Below are 25,783 nucleotides of genomic sequence, written 5' to 3' on the forward strand. Positions count from 1 at the left end.
ATGGTTTCCAGTTTCCATGTTCAGATTATTTATAGCACGGTGGTTGTCGGTACAGTGTAGCCTACCACATTTAGGGACTGATTCTTAGCTCTAACATATCCAGTCAATCACCCTTTTGAAATCTAATTCCAGGTACCACATGGTGTTTCCTTTCTATTCCACTATGCCTTTGAGTTAATAAACATCATGTGCTGTTAATACTCAATTTCATGTTTATAAATCCAGAAATATATTAGTGAATTAATTTGGGTATTATTTCCTTATCCATCACGGCTATTTTTGTAGTGTTGTGCACTTAGATTCAGGACAGATAGATTGATAGATTATCAAAGTGTTATATTTGTTCTGCTTAGGTAAAGCAGTAATTCTGACTTTGGGCATAGCATTGGTCAAAGCACTTATTTTTTTTCCCCTGATTTCTTGTATTAAATGCGTGAGTTTGAATATGTGATATAAACTCTTCTGGTATAGTCTTATGATTTCTCGTCCCCTGTGAGTTCTCATATCATAATTGTTAATTTTATTTATCTACTTGATCACTTGGTAGTTTGGGAAGATTAATATTAAAGTGTTTTGTAGCCTATGGTTATTTTTAAAAGACGTTATATAATATGTTTAATATATATTATTATATTATATAATGATTGCACTGTAACAAAAAATAGCCATCACCTATGGAGTGAATTTTGCACTGTTTTATAAGTTCCATTATAATTATTTTTACAGAGAGAGAGAGAGAGAGAGAGAGTGTGTGACGTATGAGTGATCTAAGAGTTCTTTTGTCAATCTGACAGAAGAGAAAAATACCTGCTTCACATTTCCTGTATAGATGAGCACGTGGTTTTAAAACTGTGTTTAAGTTACCATTTCTTTCTTTCTTCAGAGGAGTTTCATGTCGTCTTGAGAGGGAAAGGATTTTTAGTAGGCCGAAATTTGGATGAAGTCACCTGCTCTTTCCTTGTGAATAACACAAAATGGAGTAAGTATCTTATTTGACAGACAATTCTAGTTGCATTTCTTCTATTTAGTCATATTAGCAGCTGATCTAACATCAAAATACATGACCTCGGTTTTCTTATAAGTATTCATTTGGCTTCTGATCTTCCTCAGAACTCTGCGTGCTGTGTTATAGCATTTACTTTATTTCTATGTATTACCTGGTGTTGAGCAAATCAGAAGCTGCAAACCATTTAAACCAATTACATTACTATAATCTCTGTTAATCTAATTTAAAACATTTATACCAATGTCACCACACACAAAGGACAATACGTGATCAGGTTAAATATAATAATTAGCATGCAGAATTCAAGCACGTAACCTACCTGAAAGAGACAGGAGTCACAGAAACCCCCAATGTTTCAGCATGTTCAGGTGCCTTTCTCAAGGGACAAATATGTTTGCTGGAGTTTAGAACCTGATGTATTAATTGTAACCCGTTCCCAACGCAGGATTTTCCTGTATGGTAATGGTTAACATGGAACAATGATCCAAGAAATCAGATGCAGAAATCCATGCATGACATTTTCACCATGCATGAGTTTTTGGCGGGCAGCCCAGAAAATCCAATTGGTGCATAATCCGGTCATGTAATTGCTATGGGAGCCAATCACAAAGACTTGATGTCTTTCATAACAAGCAATGTGTTTGTACACATTAATCTTATTGATCCCTCTTTCTCTCCCTGTTGGCACTTGGCCAGTGAGAGAGAGAAAGATGAAAAGTTAGAAGAGATACATTCAATCCCTTAGGGATAAAAAGACATCAGTCCAGCTATTTATATTTGTTATAGATCAGGTGGTATAGTGATCAGGTGCAACTGAGCTGCTTTTTTTTTCCAAAGAGATTTTTTTTGTTGTTGGCATTTTGAACTTGTAATTTCTATTTACTTACTTTGTGTATAGTTAATTTGGGAAATTGATGGTAGGCTTAGATGTATGACTGTTGGATTCTGTGCAAAAAAAAAAGTATTTTAGCTTGGTAGTTAGTTGGCAAGTAAGAAAGTTAGCTTTTGGCTATGTAGAGAGATTATGAGGTTGGCTCTGTATTCCCGACACTGAAGTGTAAAAAAGCATTTTAGGTGGCAGGACACCTCTTATCCTCTTAACAAGAATGAAAATGTATCTTTATTCCAGTGCTGCGCAGGTCTGAAAAGGCAGTGGTTACATTAAAGCTTTTAGGGACATGCTATACACACCAGAACAACTACATTAAGCTGTTCTGGTTATATAGTGTCCCATTAAAGAACCACTATAGGCACCCAGACCACTTCAGCTTATTGAAGTGGTCTGGGTGCCAGGTCCATCTAGGATTAACCCTGCCTGCTGTAAACATAACAGTTTCAGAGAAACTGCTATGTTTACATTAGGGTTAATCCAGCCTCTAGTGACTGTCTCATTGACAGCCGCTAGAGGCACTTCCGTGCTTCTCACTGTGATTTTCACAGTGAGAAGACGCCAGCGTCCATAGGAAAGCATTGAGAAATGCTTTCCTGTGGACGGGCTGAATGCGCGCGTGACTCGTGCCGCGCATGCGCATTCAGCCGATGCCGGGAAAGGAGGAGAAGATTCCCCAGCGCAGAGGGAGCCGGTGCTGGAAAAAAGGTAAGGGATTAACCCCTTCCTCACCCTATAGAACCAGGAAAATGAGTATGTTTCCCTGGCACTATAGTGGTCCTTTAAGGTGTAAAACCATTTTCAGGCTCCCTGGCTGCCTGTCTGCACTATCCTGTCCCTTCTCTGCTCAACCATCATATTGAACTTTCATTGGGGGCTAATGATTGCCTGACGCTCGCAGCCAATCATTGCTTGCCCATTATAGGCCAGGGACAAGACAACTTGGACCAGAGAGCATCATAGGTGTTAAACTGTTCAAATAAATCTCTGTCCAGGAACTCCAGCTATCAAAACAAGTTCATTGGGATGAAGAAATTCCCTTTGATGTGCAGTAGACAACTTATGGAATGTTACATTGGAATGGCTTTGTATATTTACTAAACAGTAGTTTGTGATTCAAAATAGACCTGTTGTAAATTGAATTTTTATTATTGGTTACCAGTCAGTCATGGGGTGTATAGCCCAGACATAATTACTTTTGTTAGGTAATAACATGTGTAAATGTATGATGCTTTGAATTGCTAATTTATCTTTTAAGTTCATAACAATATAAAACGTCTCATTGTTACATCTTGTGTGGCTCTATGGTCAGCAGATTATGAATAAAAACAGTTATTAGATTATTAGACAAAAGTAATCAGCTGCTGTGTTTTAAAAGTAGTGAATGAAACAATTACTGAGTGATTGTTCTACAGTGGACTAACTATGTGTTTTTAATATTATTCATCAATTTGATTCTCATATCATACAATGTTAAAGTGGCTATTCCACCCCAGCCCCCCTAAGTATTTCATAAAGATAAAATCTGTATGAAATATTCACATTGATTGTGTTGGAATTTCCTATTCAAACAATATCTTAAAGGACCACTCTAGGCACCCAGACCACTTCAGCTTAATGAAGTGGTCTGGGTGCCAGGTCCAGCTAGGGTTAACCCATTTTTTTATAAACATAGCAGTTTCAGAGAAACTGCTATGTTTATTAATGGGTTAAGCCTTCCCCCTAATCCTCTAGTGGCTGTCTCATTGACAGCCGCTAGAGGCGCTTGCGTGATTCTCACTGTGAAAATCACAGTGAGAGCACGCAAGCGTCCATAGGAAAGCATTGTAAATGCTTTCCTATGCGACCGGCTGAATGCGCGCGCAGCTCTTGCCACGCGTGCGCATTCAGCCGACGGGGCGGAATGGAGGCGGAGAGGAGGAGGAGAGCTCCCCGCCCAGCGCTGAAAAAAGGTAAGTTTTAACCCTTTTCCCCTTTCCAGAGCCGGGCGGGAGGGGGTCCCTGAGGGTGGGGGCACCCTCAGGGCACTCTAGTGCCAGGAAAACGAGTATGTTTTCCTGGCACTAGAGTGGTCCTTTAAGACAATGAAAGAACAACTTTGTCTTACGTATTTTCCTACGCTTTCCAAAGCTTGTCAAATAGGTGGAGCTACCGCTATCAAACTTTGTCAAACCCTCAGATTAGAGATGGCTGAACAGAAAAAGTATTTTGCCTGTGTCTAGTGAGGCATGCACAAGAGTACAGCACTGACATTGGCTGGTGGCATAGGAAGCACCAGCAGCTGAAGAGGATCCTGTAGGAGAAAGTGTCGGACACCACGAGGGACAGGTTCAGGTAAGTAAAATTCACCTTTACCTTTACCCACTGGCCACCGCACTGCCAGTGGCAAACTCACCATCGGGGGTCTTTGCAAAAAATATGACAGAAAGTGACAGTCACTTTAATACTGTATGACTTCATATTATACCTTCAGTTAGGTAATAATGCAACTATACAAATGAACAGTGCCAAATGTTCTTTATCATACTCGGTTGCTAATAATGTATTTTTCTGTTGTTTTCAGATGAAAAGCCGGTTATTGTGGAGACTAATTATATGCTGTGCCCAAACAAAGTATTATATGAAGCGGGACAGTGAGTATCTTATATAACCTATTGTTCAATGTATACCAGTAATTGGAATTATGAAGTATGGTCCATGGTGCTGTCCATGTGTCTTAATTTGTTCCTAGAAAACCTTAGTGCTTTCCGGAGGCCTCATTTTGTTTGGATAAATAAGTCTGTCCACAACTGGTGTTATTAGGTCATTTGGACAATTTTCCTAAGAGTCTTGATAGAGGTTTAGAAAAACTCAATTGTTAACTCTCTAGATTAGTGATGTCGCGAACATGAAATTTTCCGTTCGCAAATGGCGAACGCGAACTTCCGCAAATGTTCGCGAACGGGCGAACCTGGCGAACCGCCATAGACCTTAATAGGCAGGCAAATTTTAAACCCACAGGGAATCTTTCTGGCCACAATAGTGATGGAAAAGTTGTTTCAAGGGGACTAACACCTGGACTGTGGCATGCTGGAGGGGGATCCATGGCAAAACTCCCATGGAAAATTACATAGTTGATGCAGAGTCTGGTTATAATCCATAAAGGGCATAAATCACCTAACATTCCTAAATTGTTTGTAATAACGTGCTTTAAAACATCAGGTATGATGTTGTATCGATCAGGTAGTGTAAGGGTTACGCCCGCTTCACAGTGACAGACCAAACTCCCCGTTTGTATTTATAATAAACACAGGTTACTGGCTATGGGAGGGATAATGTATAATAAACACAGGTTACTGGCTATGGGGGATAATGTATAATAAACACAGGTTACTGGCTATGGGGAGGATAATGTATAATAAACACAGGTTACTGGCTATGGGGGGATAATGTATAATAAACACAGGTTACTGGTTATGGAGGGATAATGTATAATAAACACAGGTTACTGGCTATGAGAGGATAATGTATAATAAACACAGGTTACTGGCTATGGGAGGGATAATGTATAATAAACACAGGTTACTGGCTATGGGAGGGGGATAATGTATAATAAACACAGGTTACTGGCTATGGGAGGGATAATGTATAATAAACACAGTTTACTGGCTATGGGAGGATAATGTATAATAAACACAGGTTACTGGCTATGGGAGGGATAATGTATAGTAAACACAGGTTACTGGCTATGGGAGGATAATGTATAATAAACACAGGTTACTGGCTATGGGAGGATAATGTATAATAAACACAGGTTACTGGCTATGGGGGGATAATGTATAATAAACACAGGTTACTGGCTATGGGGAGGGTAATGTATAATATACACAGGTTACTGGCTATGGGAGGGATAATGTATAATAAACACAGTTTACTGGCTATGGGAGGATAATGTATAATAAACACAGGTTACTGGCTATGGGAGGATAATGTATAATAAACACAGGTTACTGGCTATGGGAGGGATAATGTATAGTAAACACAGGTTACTGGCTATGGGAGGATAATGTATAATAAACACAGGTTACTGGCTATGGGAGGGATAATGTATAGTAAACACAGGTTACTGGCTATGGGAGGATAATGTATAATAAACACAGGTTACTGGCTATGGGAGGATAATGTATAATAAACACAGGTTACTGGCTATGGGGGGATAATGTATAATAAACACAGGTTACTGGCTATGGGGAGGGTAATGTATAATATACACAGGTTACTGGCTATGGGGGGATAATGTATAATAAACACAGGGTACTGGTTATTGAGGGATAATGTATAATAAACACAGGTTACTGGCTATGGGAGGGATAATGTATAATAAACACAGGTTACTGGCTATGGGGGGGGGGGTAATGTATAATAAACACAGGTTACTGGCTATGGGAGGATAATGTATAATAAACACAGGTTACTGGCTATGGGGGGATAATGTATAATAAACACAGGTTACTGGCTATGGGGGGGATAATGTATAATAAACACAGGTTACTGGCTATGGAGGATAATGTATAATAAACACAGGTTACTGACTATGGGGAGGATAATGTATAATAAACACAGGTTACTGGCTATGGATGATAATGTATAATAAACACAGGTTACTGGCTATGGGGGGGTAATGTATAATAAGCACAGGTTACTGGCTATGGGGGGGATAATGTATAATAAACACAGGTTACTGGCTATGGGATGATAATGTATAATAAACACAGGTTACTGGCTATGGGAGAATGCAGCTTCAGAATTAATCTAAATTGTATGCTGTGTAGGAGGTGGGAGGGTCTGGGAGGGAGGGTCTGCTGCTGATTGGCTGGAATGTGTCTGCTGACTGTGAGGTACAGAGTCAAAGTTTACTCAATGATGTCGAATAGGGGGCGGACCGAACAACGCATATGTTCGCCATCCGTGGCGAACACGACCATGCGATGTTCGCCAGGAACTATTCGCCAGCGAACCGTTCGGGACATCACTACTCTAGATTTAATTTTTAGCCTTGGCAGGGTAAATTCAACTTATCTTCTTTTGGAGCCTTATAATAAGAAGTAACACTTATAAGACACACTTGAAAATCTGTAATATATACATTCCTGGTTATATATTTTAATATTATTATTATTATTATATTATTATTATTATTATTACATTATTGCTAAATTTATGAAATCTAGATAATAAAATGTGCAGCACACATGAGTGTTTTTTTTAAGTAGTCCAAATGTAATGGTAATCGTTTTGACCTACAAAAGGTCTTCCTTGGGAATAGTGCTTGGTAGACATCAGAGGTGGAAAGCTTTTTCCCATGGTTTTGCTACATGCCTCCCTGATATAAGAAATATCTGCACCTAGAAAGGCCACCTGTCTCTATAAAATACACATTTTTTTAAAAGGAGGTTGTTGCAAGCTGAACAATATAAATGTGTTGTGGCTGGGAGTAGTAATGCTTTAGTCCCACAGTGGAAGTTGCAATGCGCATCCTCAAAATCTTGTGAAATCCAAGTCAAGCCTCCACTACTGAACAGAATAATCTCAGGCACTCACTGTGACAGGAACCAAGCAGATTTATTGGATCAAAAAGAAAGTCACAACATTCCGACCTGTACCCAGGTCTTTATCAAGCCTTGATAATGGCCTGGGTACAGGTCAAAACGTTGTGGCTTTCTTTTTGATCCAATAAATCTGTTTGGTTCCTGTCACAGTGAGTGCCTGAGATTCTGGTGTTTTGTACTATATTTATGGGGTATGCTGACTCATACTCAGTTGCACCCTGTGGCTTTATTATTGAGTGCAGCCCCTCATTTTCTCCTTGAAAAGCCTCCACTACTGGTCACAACTGACCGTGAAAACCCATCTCCTACTCACAAAAAATCCAAACCTCCAGTCTGTATGCCCAGAGGAATAAGATAAAAGCCAGAGACTTTAGGCACAGCCAGGGCCAGATTAAGAGCCCAGTGGGCCTGGTGCTGACAATTATGATGGGCCTAATGACAAAATCTTATTGACCAAAAACACTACAACAGCCCTACCTCCCAAGCGTTGTGTATCTGATGGAGATGGTGCTGGAGGGAAACTCATAGGATGCAGCTATGAGAAAACACATACCCTATTCTAATCTCACGCTTTCATCTTTCAAGTAAATCCATACCCCTTAACAGCAGTGTCCAGTAAAGCAGGAAGTCTATGGATGGGGTAAAAGGGTGGGCCGAACATACCCAAAAATGGGGGCATGTCTGTGTCCCCATGTCTCACAGTCCTTTAGTGTCTGTGTCCCCATGTCTCCCAGTGTCCCCATGTCACTAGGACACTAGGGGACATTGAGAGAAATTGGGATACTGGGAGACATGGGGACATTGAGATACTAGGGGACACTGGGAGACATGGGGACACTGGGTGATTTTGAGACATGGGGGGACACTGGGAGACATGGGGCACTGAGACACTGTGATACATAGGGGACACTGTGATATATAGGGGACCCTGGAGACTTGATAAAGACCTGGGTACAGGTCAAAATGTTGTGGTGTCCAATAAACCTGCTTAAATCTATCACAGTGAGTGCGTATGATTTTTCTTTTATACTAGGGGACACTGAGACACTGGGAGACATTGGCACACTACGGACACTGAGAGACACCAGGGACACTGGGTGACATGGGGATACTGAGATACTAATGACACTGACTGGGAGACATTGGGACACCGTGAGTGCCCAGTGTCCCCATGTCGCCCAGTGCCCCCTAGTGTTTGTATCCCCATGTCTCCCAGTGTGCCTTAGTCTGTGTCCCCGTGTTTTCCAGTGTCCCCATGTCACTAGGACACTAGGGGACACTTAGAGGCATTGAGACACTGTGAGACATGGGGACACTGAGAGATTAGGGACACTGAGCGACACCAAGAAGCACTGGGAGACATGGGGACACTGAGACACTAGGGACAATGACTGGGAGACATGGGGACACATAGACTAGGGGGCCACTGGGAGACATGGGGCCACTGTGTCCCTAGTGTCTCCGGGTCCCCATGTTCCCCACTGTTCCCTATGTCCCCCATTGTCCCAGTGTCCCCAAGTCTCTCACAGTTTACCCTAGTGTCTCAGTGTCCCCAGGTCTCCAACTGCCCCCTAGTGTCTCATTGTCACCAAGTGTCCCTATGTCTCCCTGAGTTCCCAAGTGTCTCACTGTCCCCATCTCACCCAGTTTCACCTAGTGGCTGTGTCCCCAGGTCTCCCAGTGCCCCCTAGTGTCTGTGTTCCCAAGTGTCCCCTAGTGTGTCCCAATGTCCCCTAGTCTCTCCTTCCCCATGTCTCCCTGCAGCCTTTCCCCACATCCCTCACTTACCTGAGCTGTAGGCTGTCTCTGCAGGCTCTCAGATGATGTCTGGACTCTCTGTGCAGAGCTACTCCCCCGTGGATCAGTGAGTAGAGAGAGGCAGGGAAGGAGATGCTTTAACTTCTTATCCCTTCCTCTCTCCACACAAACAGCGACCCCTAATGGCCGGCGCTGGTATTGCAGAATAATCTCTGTTCATACTTAGACTGTCATTCGTATTGCCGGTATTACTGCAATACCAGCACTGGCTAGGCAGCCTCAAATACCTGGGAAATACTTCTGAGAAATATCTGGCAACCCTAAGAAATACCTGAGAAATACCTGGCAACCCTAAGAGTAGTGTGTGTAAAAAAAAAAAAAAAAAAAAATAAAAAATATTTTTTAATTTTTTTTTAAATCAATGGGCCTGGGCCTGGGCCTGGGCCTGGAGCTGCAGCTCCATCAGCCCCTATGTTAATCCGGCCCTGGGCACAGCAACATCTGTAGATATGGCAACCCAAAGCCCTGCTGCCTCAGGGCCACTTATCTAATCTACTAATACCAATACTATAATTCTGTACCAACCTACTCTACAACATATGTCTGGCTGTTGCTGTCTTGAATTGGCCTACCTAGTTATACCAGGGGTATTGCTGTGACAGTTGTACTGGGGTCTTACATTCACACATAGTAATAAAATGTACTTTCCAATTGTGTTACAAAGAGGGACAAATCAATTCTGGGTTCTCACAGCAGCAACAATCTAGTACATCGTACCATAGACCTGGGTCCCTTCAACCTCTATGCTTAGCGGAGAAAAGTAGGAGTACAACCTCTGTGTTGGAGCCACGTCGAGCCCAGTGGCATTTTTCCCAAACCTAGAGCTTTTTGTTACCTTTAAAAGTGAAAATTATCACATTTTCTTGTGCAGTGTTGATGAATACTTGACAAAGACATGGTTGAAATGTAATTGGGCCCACGTGTTGGATGTTTGAATGCATAAATTACTTGTACAAGATTGAAAGAATATGGAGTCTCTTACTTGTATGTATTCTGAGTCTTAAGGACAGGAGCTCCTTCCTCTCTCAAGCTCCTGGACTACAATTTAATGAATGTCCTATTGCTTTATCATAGGTCAACTAAACTGGAAAATGTCAGCAGTTAGATATTGGTTGACTCATGTAAGAACATTCTTTAGCTGTTACCATTGCAACTTAAATAGCCTACCAGCACTATGTGATCCTTTCACTCTACCAAATCCGCACTGATAATTATTGTCAAACAAATAACTTTGCAGCAAATTGGTAGTAAATCATGTTCAAAGCAAAAATAAACTGGAAGATGCTTTGGCATTTGGAAATTGATGGAAACATATTGCATAGAGATTCAGTTTTAACTCTTGATGCAGGTTCTGTTAAAATTAATTGGTGCTCATTATTATACAGGAATCTGGAAATCTAGTTGTTGCTTGGACAAAAAAAAAAAAAAAGACAAATACAGATTTACATACATAGTAATAGAAAAAATAATAAAGCCCATCAAGTTTAACTTTTAAATCCATTATTTTATGCTGTTGATCCAAAAGAAGGCAAAAAAAAAAAAACAATTGTAGACATTCAAAAAAGGGGGAAAAAATCTTCTTGACTCCATAATAGCAATTTTATTTCTGCTTGGATCAACAACCTGTTCGCATGCATATCAGTTATATCCATCAATATTGTGTCCATGCAAAAAAAGCATCCATGCCTTTTTTTTTTGTTAATAGCTGTAGAATCTGATAAGACAACCTCTTTAGGCAGATCATTCCACATCTTTATTCTCCTTACTGTACAGAACCATTTCCTCTGCTGTAAGAGAAAACTCCTTTCTTCCAGGCTCAAAGGGTGTGACCTCTTAAACTAAAGGAGAGAAAAACAAGTAGCAAGTGAGGTGAGAACGGACAACAGCTCAATAAGCCTGCCCTTTGGGGGGTCCCCGCTCAGATCTCAAGTTGGTTTTAGCTCATCTTGTGCCATTACTGAGAGAACATTTCTGAAGCATATCAGACTGGTCCCACCCTTGCGGGCACTCCTGATCCGAAATGCCAGTTCCCTCTGCACGAGAGATACAGCAACCCCAAACGATTGTTTCAACCTTGTAAGGTATCATCAGTGAGGTATAGTCAATATCCTTCTAGGCACTGTACAGGTGGGACCAGTCTGATATGCTTCAGATATGTTCTCTCTGTAATGGCACTAGATGAGCTAAAACCAGCTTGAAATCTGAACGGGACTCACCGAATGGCAGGCTAATTGAGTTGCCGGACTCACCTCTCTTACTACTTGTTTTTTTTTTTGTTTTTTTTTTAAATTCTTTATTTTTATTGTGCATGAAGAAAAACCGCTTGTCAGTAATGCCACAACAGCAGAATCCAGCATTTTGTACATACAGATTTGTTAAACGTTATGTAGTATTTAGTTGGAACATACACATTTTTATATTAGTAAAACAGGCTAGTCATATGTAGTTTCTTCGCATCAATTATATTGAGTTACATCTTCGCTTCTGAAAAGTAGATTATGGTGAACATTTCTATTGCATATCCTCGCTTATAGGAAGAAATAATGAAAGACATGAAAAGATAAGGCCCATTAGTTGAGACATGAACAGACATATGCCGCCTACGATCTAATATACCGATATAAGTCTGGGCATGTTATAACAATCAATAGGAAGATTAAGTAAAAAGTAAACGCGTAGCTAAGGGGAACTCAAACTTAGGCTTATCATATAAAATATATAGGTATATAAGCCAGTAAGTTTCCACCTGTCTGCATAACAAACACGCTTGTGAAACATAAAAACATCACATATAAGGTGAGTAATACAGGCGACGTCTAGCTGTTGTCTCTTACATTAAGTTACGCTTGCTTAGTGCAAGCTGTTAAACCTTGCTAGTGAGTCTTAAGGACACATGTAAAGGTCTGCTGGGCAATGTGGACATATAAACATTGTTTTGATATATCAAGTTAAATAAAGATTAACAGCAGTGTCCCAATAGCTAGTAAATATCACTATTGCCCTAAGCAACTCAATTCCTAGTGTAGTGCTGTAAGAGGTAGCCAGAGCATGTGCTATTTTATGTGATGGTGTCTCTTATCTGGGATTGCGCCCGCTACAGTGGGTATACACACAGTTTACACACTGGATTGGAGATTTTCCTTTGTTAGCTAGACAGGAGTGAAAGTGGGTTGGTAAACCCTGCATTTTTAGTGTGCCCTTTATGCTAGCTTAGTTATGGGTTGCATTGGGAGAGATACAAGCTGTGGTCTGTGGCTCAGTGTACAAACTTAAGTGTGCTCAGGCCAGACATCGATCAACATGTATAGCATACTGTCACCTAGATAGATCAACAGTTCGTAAGTCTGTAAATGTTTCAGGTGCCGCCGTCTTGGTGGGTCCGTCGCTGCGTGGCCTGCCCCAGCTTGTCAGCTTGAGTTGGTGCAAACGTCCTTTTAGGCTTAGGTGCTAGCATTGTCTCTCCAGATGTGGCTCTTAAGTTAGTCTCTGTTGGGGACCGAGGTAAGGATGTTTTCCAGGAGCAGTGTTGAGTCCATCGCCTCCCTATGCTGCCCTCTTCGCTTAGCGGCAGGGTTGTGAGTGTGGTGCGTACTGGTGTATCCGCCGCTTTGGGTCTGGTAGGCCTCCATTGTTGCCCGCCTATCTCGTGGAAGGTTACTGTCGCTTGTAGGAGCTCGTTTGAGGGGCATCGGTGTGGCGGAGCCTTCAACTCCTCTGGCCTCTCTGGCCCGAGTCAGGTCGTGATGTTGTGTGTTCAGTGCTCTACAGTTATGTGCACCCATATGCTTACTGTGGGGCGCGTGGCAGCCGCCATCTTGCGTGGTGCTGTGTGGCCCTCGAGTGTGCCGGCGGCGCCTTGGTGTTTCAGTTGTCATGCCCTCGTGCGAGGACCGGGATCACCCCCCCGGTCCATAGGGGGGGGGACAGGGCCGGGTCCGCTCGAGCCTGAGCCCCGGTCAGGGTGCTGTGTGGCAGGATAGCGGTGCGGCGGCCGTCCGCCCCGCTCACCGCCGGAGAAGCCTCAGTCGGGACAGAGTTTCCTCCTCCAGGGGACTGTAGCCGGAGAGGCCAGCCTCACCCTGGCACCAGCAGATCCGCTGCTTCGGGCTGTGTGGTTTACGGTTAGTTTTTCAAAGAAAATATCTTTTTTTCAGCGTAGTTTAAGCTGTGTGGCAGGAGCCTCTGTAGCCTGCGACCGTCCAGCTCGGCGGTCCGGCCCCGCCCCCTACTTGTTTTTTCTGACCTCTTATACACTTCTAATAAACAGGTTAGATAGTGGTTTGTACGGTCCCTGTATATGTTTGTATAGTGCTATCATATCCCCTCTAAAGAAAAATTCTGGTTTTCTAGCCTTTCCTCATAACTAAGAATGATCAGGCTGCCCTTTGTATCTAAAACCAATAAATTGCTATTCTTGCGATACATGCACTACCTATTTAGTTGGCTCCATTCGGGTTCTAAAATAGCTATACTGTCTTTTCGATCTTTCTGCTTAGCTCTTAATTTTTTTTTCTTTTTACAGTACTAGATATAAAAGTGCCCCAGTAAAATGTATTAAAAGAAACAATAAATAAATGGCCGTCATAAAAGATAACTAATGTTTAGTGTGTCTGCCTAATTAACTTTTGGCTAAGAATGGAAACACATTTAGTAGCTAGTTAGTGCGTGTTGAAAATAAACACATCTGGTCTCGCAATAAGTGAGGTTTTCTATGTGTGGGTGACAGATGTGGTGATCATTTACCCTGTTCCCTGCGTTTAAATAATTAACAACACACTAAAGATGCTGTGTTAAACAGCCAGCTGAATATCCTTAAAGTGCGCCATGGAGGGGCATTTGACCCCACATTTCTAAAAGCTAAAAAAAAAATATTTTACAATACAGTATCTTAAAGGTAGATGCTATTGAACATTTACATTAATGTTACATTCAAATCATTTTCTTTGAAACTTTTATTTTTCTCCAAATGTAGAAATAGGAGAAAATTTGTTTATTGTTGTTTTTTTCCATCCTGCAGAATCCCTTGCAAGAAATAACTGCAATTCATTTTTATTAATGTTCTAGGCTGCATTTATTTTCTTTGTAAATATTACATTATTAAAAAATATATATATATTTCCTGCATCCAGAATAGTCGATTGGGAGCAAACAAATCAATCACACACATAGGATCATATGTTCATTTAATTACTGGGCTGTTATGAAGAAGCAATCTGTAAACATCTCTAAATATAGTTCTCTGTATAAGCCAAGTGTTTTTATACGCTGCTATTTTTTTGCTTTTTAAATTGTTATATTATCTTTATTTTATTTGTTTTTTAAACATTATATTTTTTACATTTGTTATCTGTTTTCAAACCTTGACCATCACCATGACATACCCTCTTCTCTTGAGGTTGTTGACAAATTCTAAAGTGGCAGATGCTGGTCCTCTGGGCTCAAAATATATTCTGAAAGACAGCTGTATTAAAGCAAATTCCCAAGTAAATAGATATGACAACCTGTTCTGTGCTTTTTCACTACCATATTTAGGCATGCACTGGTTCACTTGGGTACATGCATTTTGGTGCCAAAAATAGATACAGGAATTGCACGTTTATTTTGCAAATAAAATAATTTAGCTGGTAATAGTGCTCACTTATATAAAGATGCAAAAAAACTGAAGGATTATGTTGACGATACAGAAACTGTGAAGAATTTAAAAGGGGATAGAATGTTATAGGTTGTAAGCTCGTTTGAGCAGGGTCCTCTTCAATCTATCGTTCCTGTAAGTTTTCTTGTAATTGTCCTATTTATAGTTAAATCCCCCCTCTTATAATATTGTAAAGCGCTGCGGAATCTGTTGGCGCTATATAAATGACAATAATAATAATAATAAAAGGTTACACTTAGCTGAATTGGGAAACACACAGAACATCATCACTAGGCTATTCTATTGGCAGTGCGCTCTCACTGGTGTCTTGGTGTTTCTCAAAATAAGTTTTAGGTTATTTGTGCCATCACAGAATAGACATATGAGTATGTGGTCCTCTAGTTCCCCAGTTGTATGGAGTTGCAGTATCTCAGAGCAGTTTAGTTACCATCTTGAGGGATGCACGTCATGGTGGCGTGGCGTGACGGAGGACAAAACTATTTGGGGAGTGTTGCTCAAAAAGAAAAGGCCTGTCACTGCAGTCCAAAAAATATTTGTCTTCCTGCGTCTTAAAACACAAGATGACATCTTGTGGCACTGATGCTTGGGCATTATGAAGTCTGGAAATCTGATTCAGTCCATCTACGGACAAACCTTTAACTTGTTTAAGTTTCTGGGTGGTAGACAAGAAGTGTTGAATAAAACTGGGGATGTTCTCCCAGGTCAAGGGATTTAGGTATGCACCTTATTTTCAAATGTCTCTGGCTTATTTAATCTTCACGTTGCTCCACATTGGATTGTAAAAGTACAAGTTTCACCTAGTTATAGTAGTTGAGCTATGGTGGAATCTTGTTTAATGTAGAACCCTTGAATGTCCTCATTATTTGCTTTGTTCCATCATGTAAATGTACTAAGTGTCCCAAAGATTCCTTGTTTTGTGATCTATATGAAAGACTGGATTAAGGCTTGATATGGAACTGTAATTAAATAATTCTCATACATTTTACACAATTCTTGTGCTAGTGATGTAAAATACAAACCACAGTCTGAAATATTTGCTGAATAGAAAACACATTTTTGTGATAATTTAAAAAAACATATTATTCAGATTATTTCATATTATTATTTATTAAACATACTTTTTATGTTTGTTTTAAAACTTTCTCTAGCTAATATAAAATTATTTAACAAAGTTCGCATAAGTATGCAGTTTATGCAATTAATGATCAAATCCGTTACTTTTTTTGAGTAAACAGAGGCAAAATATGTGATAAAAGTAGTTGCTACAGGCAACAGTAAGACAGCTGTTTGAGATGACATGCCAGCAAATAACACAGTGATAGTCTTATGTGCCAAGACCCCTCCAGTTCTAACCAAATGAAACATGGAGATGAGCGCATCACAGTATGCGACTGGCAGCTTTAGATGATCAATGGAAGAGACTGCCAATAATGGAAACATGTAAAGCATTATTGCACATTCACATACATGATACTGGCAGAGGACTCAGCTCAACAATTGCTCATATTAGTCTGCAGCAGACTTGCTGTTTGACATGGGCTTGTATTAATTGACCTTTTTGTAACTAATACATGTATGAATGCATCCCCTTCATTTAACCCTTCGGCTCCATCGCTTTATAAAGTACATTTTAGGGTGAATTTAATCAAATACATTACAAAACTAGCTTACAAAAAATCTTAGCTTTTCTTGCTGTTTAACGAGTTTCATGTTTTCTTAAAGGAACACTTCAAGCACTATAACCACTATAGCACGCTCTCAGCCAATGAGCTGGATCCTTACACTGCATGGCTTAAAGGAACACTATAGGGGCACAGATCAGTTCAGCTTATTAAAGTGGTCTGAGTGCACTGTCCCTGTCCCCTTAGCCCTGCAATTGTAATTATCACAGTTATTGAGAAACTGCAATATTTACCTTGCAGGGTTAACTCCACTTCTAGTTGCTGACTACCAAACAGGCAATAGAGGCCCATCCAGGTCCTTAGTGGACTTTTGATGCTGGACGTCCTCACGCTTTGCATGGGGACATCCCGCATTAGCTAAAACCCTATAGGAAAGCATTGATTCAATGCTTTCCTATGGGGATGTCCTAATGTGAGATTGTGGCAGAGGCAGAGCCAGATCAAGCACTAAAGGATATCAAGTAAGTGACAACATGTTTTTACATTTTTACATACAAGTGTGAATAAACATTGTACAAGATAATATATGGCAAAAAAAGGATGTAGTTGTAACAGTAAATGTCAAGATTGCTGCACTATTTATAACAAATGAAAAAAGATGGGAGGTGAACAATTCTATTAGGTAAGTTGATCAAGAATACATGCAGTAACTTAGAACTGCAGATAGTTGTAAGAGGTATACCACTGGGCGAGTAGGTTGAATCATTGTAGGTGAAGTATGTGCCTATAACAGAGTAAATAACACTAGACCTATATGGAGATGTGCTGTACTAGTGTATGAAGCCAGCCACCAGCCTAGGGGGGTACAAATATACATAAACAAAACCCTAAACATATAAAAAATGATAAATGTTTCCATATTGTGCACTTGTTTTAAGATATAAAAAAGAGTGTCATTGGGTAGTAAGAAAAAAAAAAAAAAAGCCATAGACTATCACATATTGAGTGAATCTTGCGGTCCTTTTGTGGGACAGTTCAGCCGATAGCCATGGATGGGAGGCTAGGGACATTGTAATTTAAGAGTCCACCGAGCTATGGAGGGGAACTCCACCAAATCCAAGCATGTTTGCGTTCCAGTGCAGTGTCTTCATGATCCAGCAATGACCCACCGCGGGAGCAAGACTCAAGGACCACCTCGCTGCACATGATCGACCTTGCGGAGTGTGGATTCTTTGACAACGCGGGCTGCGCCTGTTAGGTTGGCCTCCTCTGGAACACCGTGCAAGAACATGGGTCTGGGTGTAGTGGTCATTATGCTACAAGCATGTATCATTCTACTCTTCACCATTTTGCGTTTATATATATATATATATATAATACGTGTGTATATATATAAATATATATATATATATACACATACACACACACAAGCTTTTATTTCCTATATATGTATAATATATTATAATTAAAGCATTTTATAATATATTATACATATATAATGCATATATATGATTTCATTATAAGTGTATTTTGCGATAAATGTGCATACATCTGGTGTATACCGTCCGCGGTCCGTTTTTTGTGGGACGTACTATAGTATTTTTCTTTTTATCATCCTGACCACAATCCACTGACCAAGATTCCTCTTTATTTTCTCCTTTGTAAACTTGTGTCAGGCCAACAGCTTGTAAACAATGTTCAGCTGTTGGATGCTTTCTTTTCAATACAACCAAGATAAACATTTTTGCTTCAAGATGAAACAAACATTATTTAGTACACTTTTTCCAATCAAGAAGCAAATAATGTACCATCATTCTTAATTTCCAATATTTCTGGCCTACTTAGCATTAGACTTGTCCACACTTTTTTTTTCAGCTTGCATGAACAAATCAAATTCCTTCTAATCTATGTCCAAATGAGTTGGTTGATTAGTTTGAACATAAACTAAAAGGATAAAAGGTCCTCACGCTCTGCGTGGAGGCACTGAACCTCCCAATAGAGATGCATTGATTCAATGCATCTTTATGAGGAAATGCTGATTGGTGCAACGCCGTGTTTTACTGTGCATGCGCAATAGCCTCTCAAAGTTTTCCTAAGGGAAAGCATTGGATTGGCTGAGATTATTAAGTTTGATAATCTCCACCATGGAGGAGGTGTCAGCTATGGCGAGAACATGTTTGTGTTCCTGAAACTATAGTGTTCCTTTAAAAATGTTTTTTTTTCTTTCTTTCAGTTTTTATGCATTCCTTGTTATTTACTAACCTGTGAATAGTCAGTAATTAAATATGAATTTCACATTTTAGGTGAAATACCTATATAAGGTAAAATTCTCTATGTCTGCTATGCTTTTAGATTCTCTTTTGTGGAATAGAATTTAAAACTCACTTTGAATTGCTAACAGTTGGAACTAGAGAATAAACATTTGTAAAAACTCAGGCAAAGGTGAGTTTTACTAACCCGAATCTGTCCATTGCAGGTGTGCCATCCTCTTCCTGATGCTCTTCTTCAAAACACCTGGCTCTTCAGCTCCAGGAGCTGACATCACTGTTGTACTCGTGCGCATGCACGAGAGTACAGCATTGAGGTCTGTGGAGGAGCTAATTCCCCTGTTGCTGTCACAGGTGACCGCTGGAGGAAAAGCCATGGTTTGATAGTGGTATCTCTGCCAGGCGTCAAAATTTATCAGGCGGAGGAAAATACAGAGACAGAGTAGTCCCTGCTTTGTCTCAGTATATCTAGTATATCTTTTGACTGGGTTGGAATAGAAATTCTAACACAGTCAATATGAGCATTTCATAAAGATTTGAAATACTAATTTTGAAGGTGTGGGGGGAGTGACAGTGCCGCTCTCATTTTATGACACTTATAAAATGCATATCTCAAAGCTGTATTAAGTAATTGCAGCCATAAAGGGGCACGACAGGTATCAACATAACTTTGGTGCAATGTGTTGTCAGGTTATAGTTACCGTAGTTATGTTTGGAATATATTGCAGCCATGAAAGGGCACTACAAGTATCAATATAAATTTGGTGCAAGGTGTAGTTAGGTTACAGTTCCTTATGTTTGGTATTTTTTTGTCAGTATTCTTTAGTTATTAAAATAAAAAAGTGTTTGCAGTGTTTCCCCTTTTGCTCTAAAAATACTTGGATACATTATGTCATAACTTTCTTGAAATTGTAGTTCAGCTATTTCCTACGTACTGCAAGTTGTAAGCTAAACTACAACTCCAATGTAGTAGTGACCATAGATATAGAGCATACATTTTCACTTCCCTTTTAGTGAGAGTTCATTGAAAAATCTGCACAGCAAAATATTTTCCTGTCAATTCACTGTCTAGCGAATAAACCACCTTTGAGATAATTCTTGCACAAGGGCTGCCACTGCTCTGGATTTTTCAGGACACTTGCGAACAGTCAGCCAGCGATTGAAGGTGCCGCCAGCAGTACGTGGAGCCCATATGCTCCCAGTGTTAAATCAGTTAACTAATCATGGAACAAGATCTCTGTAATTATAGAATTGACTTCACACTGGGACTAGTATTTCCGCATATTGTCAAGCAGAACTTTCAATCCACACCTGACAGAGTGTAGAATTAATAAGGGTCCAGAAAAAAATGGCAAAATAGGGAACATAATAAACTACTTACAAAAATATAGCGGCCAATAGGAATATTTTAAAGTGTTTTTGTCACCTTCAGATGTCTGTATACTTTGCAAAGTCCCCTACAACTAAAAACCCTGCTTGGTATGCAGTGGCCCAAAGGGTAATCTAAGGCAAATTATACTTGAAGCTATTATTTAAAAATTTCGGATGGGGGGGTCTTAATTTAAATTGCCCCTTCATCACGCATACAGCAGGAATACATGTTGGTATACGTAATATTAGTGTTCTTTTAAGACAAAGTAGTCTGTACTTTGTCTCATGATAGCGTTTATTACTTTGTAACTTCAGTGAAAGTCTATTGTGGTGAATATGATTATTTCATAAAGATCTTGTGTTTTTGAAATCCACAGAATCGATATTGTAGTGTAAGCCCCTTTTAAAATACCCTTTATTTTCCTTGATGACCATACTGATGACTTTATCAGAAATAATTATTTTAAAAACATATTTTAGGGTTACATTGCATAAAGCCTGCTGACCGCTGTCTATGCTTTACAGCTCTGTAGTGCTTTAATATAAGAGGCCCTGAAAAAATAGCAATCAAAAATGTCATTCTATAATGTACTAATTTCTTATTACTGAACACTCATTAAATTGACCATATCATTGAAATATTTATTTTTGTAATATAACTATTTGATAATATACATGACAAAATAGTAGCCAAGTGAACAGTAATGTAAACAAAAATAAAAAGTCATCCTTAAAACTAAATTTCTCTAATTTATGAAAGGGAAACTATAGTGCCAGAAAAACAAACTTGTTAGCACTATAGCATCCCCCTCTGTCAAGTCCCCCTCCGCCTGGTGCAGAAGGGGTTTATAACCCCCTCTTCCACTTACCTGGGTACAGCCCCGATGTTCCTCTGCTTTGCCTACGCTCCTCCCCCACCAACGTCAGCAATGGCCAAGCTTGCATTAGGATTTCCCCAAGTATAGCGTGAGGACATCCAACGTCGTTTAGGAGACCAAAAGTCGTCTATCCACCCGGAAGTCCCTCTAGAGGAGGAGTTAACCCTAGCAGGTAATTATTGCAGTTTATAAAAACTGCAATAATTACATGTTAAGGGTGATGGAAGTTTGCACCCAGACTACTTCAATGAGTGATCTGGGTGCCTACAGTGTCCATTTAAGAGAAAAGCACCTTCCTCTTCTATTCCTGCTGCAATTTGGTTGGTTGTTCTTAGTTATATCAATCACAGCCCTGAATGAGATAACCAACACCTTGACAGCTGATCAGGGCAGAACAGCCATTAACAAGCTAATATCATGCAGATTATTTGAAAAAAAAGTTTATGCTTGTAGAAGCGCCTGCTACTCTGCTTCAGCTTCTTAAAGGGACACTATTGTCACCTAAACAACTACAGCTTAAAGTATTTGTTCAGGTGAGATCTATAGCTCCCTGCAGGCAATCTAATGTAAACACTGTATTTTCAGAGAAAATACAGAGTTTACATTGATTGATAGGAATACCTCCAATGGCTGTCACTCAGACGGCCACCAGAGGGACTTCCTATCATGCAGGGCCCTAAAAAGGCCTTGTACACGTCAGACGTATTAAAATACGTCTGACGTGTGCAGGAGCGAGAAGGCACTGTGTGCGCGCCTTCTCTCTCCTGCCTGTCAGCAGAGGAGAGGGGGCGGGCAAAGGCCGCAAGCTGAGCTGTCAGTCAGCTCAGCTCGCGGCTGCGCACACCGCGCGCCCCATGCGCATGCGCGGTAGTGCGCTCAGGACTTCAGAGGGCGGCATGAATGCCGCCGTATGAAGTATGTGCGCATGTGCGGCAAAGCCGCGCATGCGCACAAGGGAGCAATGACGCTTCCAAATGGAAGCGTCTGATTGCTCCCTGCTCGCGCCCGCCTATTTCGTATTTTTGACGAAATAGGGGGCGCGGCTTCACAAGGCTCCCGGCGCTGGAACCAGGTGAGTAAAATACTCTGCCCGGAGAGTCCCTTTAACCCCTTAAGGACACGTGACATGTCATGATTGCCTTTTATTCCAGAAGTTTGGTCCTTTAGGGGTTAAAGAACAAACTGAAGAAGTCATTTTTTTTTTTTAAATAAAATTTTACTTGAATAGAATAAATGTTACCATTTATGTAAAAAAAAAAAGCAGTGGTCCTTTAAAACCAGTGTTTACATCATTGTGCAAAATGATTTTTTTGCGATGCATCCATAAAGCCCACTAAGCATCTATTGTTATATTTTTGCATATACCGTTACATTCTATTATCTCTATTCATGATGAGTTCTAAATGGAATCGAGCTTGATTGTCCCAGTCCATGGATACTGCACCATTATAGCACGATTTATTTACTAGCGATCATTGCAGTCAACGCTCACTGCTATTCATTCTATTTTAGTCATTAAATCATTCCTGTTTTATTCATTAGCTCCCTATTGGACACTACACACTTTTCTTTACAAATAGTCTACCACTCACTAATCAAGTTTGCCATTTTTTTTAAAGTTACTACAGTAATCTATCCATTTTAATGTTGGTGCTTGATTTCAAAATATCTTCAGTCATTATAATTTTAATAACTTTTTGAACAGTTGCCAGTTTAATTTTCAGTGTGTGCAAATTAGAGGTAAATTATTTATTACTTTCAGCAAATGTCTTTCACAATTTTATTAATTTTTTTTTTCTTTTTTTTTAATGGATCATAAAATGACAATCTTTTATTGTACACTCATAAAACAAGTAGCAAATGAATACTTTGCAAATAGGTCGCTTTGGATTGAAATGTCAGCCATAATTCACTAGATGGAGAATTCTCTATTAAGCCAAAGCCAGTTTAACAACACATCCTTGCCTACTGGACACAAAGGGAAAAAATGCAGCAGATGTTATTTTAATTGTTATATTTATACCCTGCTTATATATAAAGGCATATGTACACACATACTATTTTATTAGGTATTAGAATAGACTTTTACATTTTTTTTATTTAACCACTTAAGGACCGTGGGTGTACTAGGTACGTCCAACAAAAAACGGTCCTTAAGGACTGCGGATGTACCTAGTACGTCTGCGGCAAATATGAGCACTGGAAGCGATTGTGATCACTTCCAGACGCTCTGAGGGTATTGCAGCGATGCCTTGATGTAGAGGCATCCTGCAATACCTCTCCTAACCGTGTAGCAGAGCATCGGAAGTCATCTGGCAGGCTTCCGATGCGCTGCCTGTGTGCTGAGTGCCTCGAGGGGTCAAGGCACTCAGTGAAAACTTTCATAAAATCAATAAAATCAGTTTTTAAGAGGCTAGAGTCATCCAATCAGAGCTTGCCCCTACAATAATATTTATTATTACTATGATCCCCATTCGTCTGGTCAGGTCAATATTAGTAAATATTGACTCTGATCAGTGTGGATCTCCCTCCCTCTCTTCACTTGTGTTTAGGTAGAGAGATTTAGGTAGTTTTAGGTAGGGATTTGTAAAATTGTGAGACCCAAAGGCTCTTTTGAGAGCCATTAACCCCTATCTTGCCAGTGATCACTTTAAATGACTGGCTCTTGCACAGCATCACTTTTTTGCTGTCTGTGCATTTTTTTAGTGGTTCATTTTTTTTTGTGATTTTTTTTCTGAGACCCAAAGGCTCTTTTCAGAGCTATTAATCCCTATCCTCCCAGTGATCACTATATAGATCACTGACTCTTGCTCAGCAGCACTTATTTTGCTGTCTGTGCATTTTTTTAGGGGTTATTTTTTTGTGTGTGAAGATCACTAAATAAAGTGATTGTGATCATGTCACAGAGGTTGTATAGCGCTAAGGAGATGTATGCCATCCTTGCGTTAGAGTCTGACATGGCTATGTCTGACTCCGACCCTGATTTTGTCCATGCCAGGTGCTCAGATACATCACTAGATACAGTGTCTACTGCTAGTGATGTATCTAGTGATGTATCTATGGCTGCTAGGCCCACTGCCAAAAGGAGATGTGCTGCTCCAGCTGGCAGTGCTGCTGAAGAGTGGGTAGCACCTCATCGCCAAAGGCCAGATATCCCACCTTTAATGTGGATGTCCCAGGATTTAGCCCCCAACAGTTTATACAGGTGTTTCTGGGCAATGATGCATTGGGGAACATTGTCACCCAAACTAATTTATATGCCCATCAGTCCCGTGCTTCAAAGCCTGATTCTTTTTTGGCAAAGCAGCAATGGGCTCCCATCGATGTGCCAGAATGTAAAAAATTCTGGACATTGACTATGCTGATGGGCATTATAAAGAAGCAATCCATCTGCTCTTACTGGAGCAGTAGCCCCATCTGCTCTACCCCCATTTACTTCCAGTGCATGTCAAGAAATAGGTATTAAATATTTCTACATTTCATGCACTTCAGCACCCAACAGCCTGAGCCCCCCTATGGAGCATCCCCACTTTGACAGTTTGTATAAAATCCGCCACCTGATTATCCACTTTGCTGCCAGATTTTCAGAGGCTTATACACCTGGAAGGAATGTATGCGTGGATGAATCCCTGCTAAAGTATAAGGGAAGGCTGGGATTCAAGCAGTATATTCCTTCCAAGCGTTCCAGGTATGGTGTAAAGGTGTATAAGCTCTGTGAGAGCAAGACTGGGTATACCCTATAGACTGTGAGCTTGTTTGAGCAGAGTCCTCAACTACCTATCGTTCCTGTAAGTGTCCTTGTAATTGTCCCTATTTAGAGTTAAACCCCCTCCTCTTATAATATTGTAAAGCGCTATGGAATCTGTTGGCGCTCTATAAATGACAATAATAATAATAATAATACTCAGGCCTTCCGGGTGTACGAGGGAAAGGATGGCCACCTTGACCCTCCAGGTTGCCCAGAACATAGCCCAGTCTGATTCAAAAGGTGGCAGAAAAAGGACATTGTCTTTTACTGTCCTGATTGCCCTGGACAGCCTGGACTCTGCATTGGGGATTGCTTCAAGCGATATCACACACTGGTCCGTTTGTTTTTTCTTTTTACATTTGCCATTCAGTTTTTCCTTTGTTACATTTACTGTTCCTGAGTTTGGTTCTTTTACTTTTACTGTGCCAGACTATTTTTATGATCAAGTTCAACCTATGCATGGGGGCATGAGTGTAAATCACAAACAAATCTGTGTGTAAAAATTAAAATTGAAAAATTACCACCACACATTTTCTCCAATTTTTTTGGCTAAAATGGTTGCATCAAAGGCATCAAAACACTCCATATACAATACCTTGGGGTGTCAACTTTTTTAATATATGCATGTTCATGGCAAGAAAACAAATTGGGATATGTAATAAATCCCACCAAAAGAAGATATGCAAAGAAGATATGTCAAATTAAAAAAAAAACATATCAGAAGTTTGGCATTGCACCCCACAAACAACCCAACAAACCTATGCATAGGTGGTATCACTGTACTCAGGAGATGTTGCTGAACACATATTGGGGTGTTCTTTGTCAGTAACACATAACAGGAATTGAGAATCCATGCCTAAAGTACAATGTGAGAGAAAAATAACTCAAAAAAGTTACTACCCAAACGTTTGACAAAGACTGGTGGTAGAATTAGTGTATGGAA

At 40.2% G+C, this 25,783-nt stretch overlaps 1 protein-coding gene across 1 annotated transcript in view; it reads left to right on the top strand.

Moving 5' to 3' along the window:
- ANTXR2 (ANTXR cell adhesion molecule 2) overlaps positions 1-25,783 on the top strand; it is a 192,201-nt gene that overhangs the window by 83,050 nt on the left and 83,368 nt on the right. The window contains exons 9-10 of the mRNA XM_063458807.1: positions 884-979; positions 4,459-4,528. Of these exons, the coding sequence (XP_063314877.1) occupies positions 884-979; positions 4,459-4,528 (166 nt within the window). The remainder of the gene's footprint in view (positions 1-883; positions 980-4,458; positions 4,529-25,783) is intronic.

This window comes from Pelobates fuscus, chromosome 6 (assembly GCF_036172605.1).
Source record: "Pelobates fuscus isolate aPelFus1 chromosome 6, aPelFus1.pri, whole genome shotgun sequence".
Taxonomy (NCBI): Eukaryota; Metazoa; Chordata; class Amphibia; order Anura; family Pelobatidae; genus Pelobates; species Pelobates fuscus.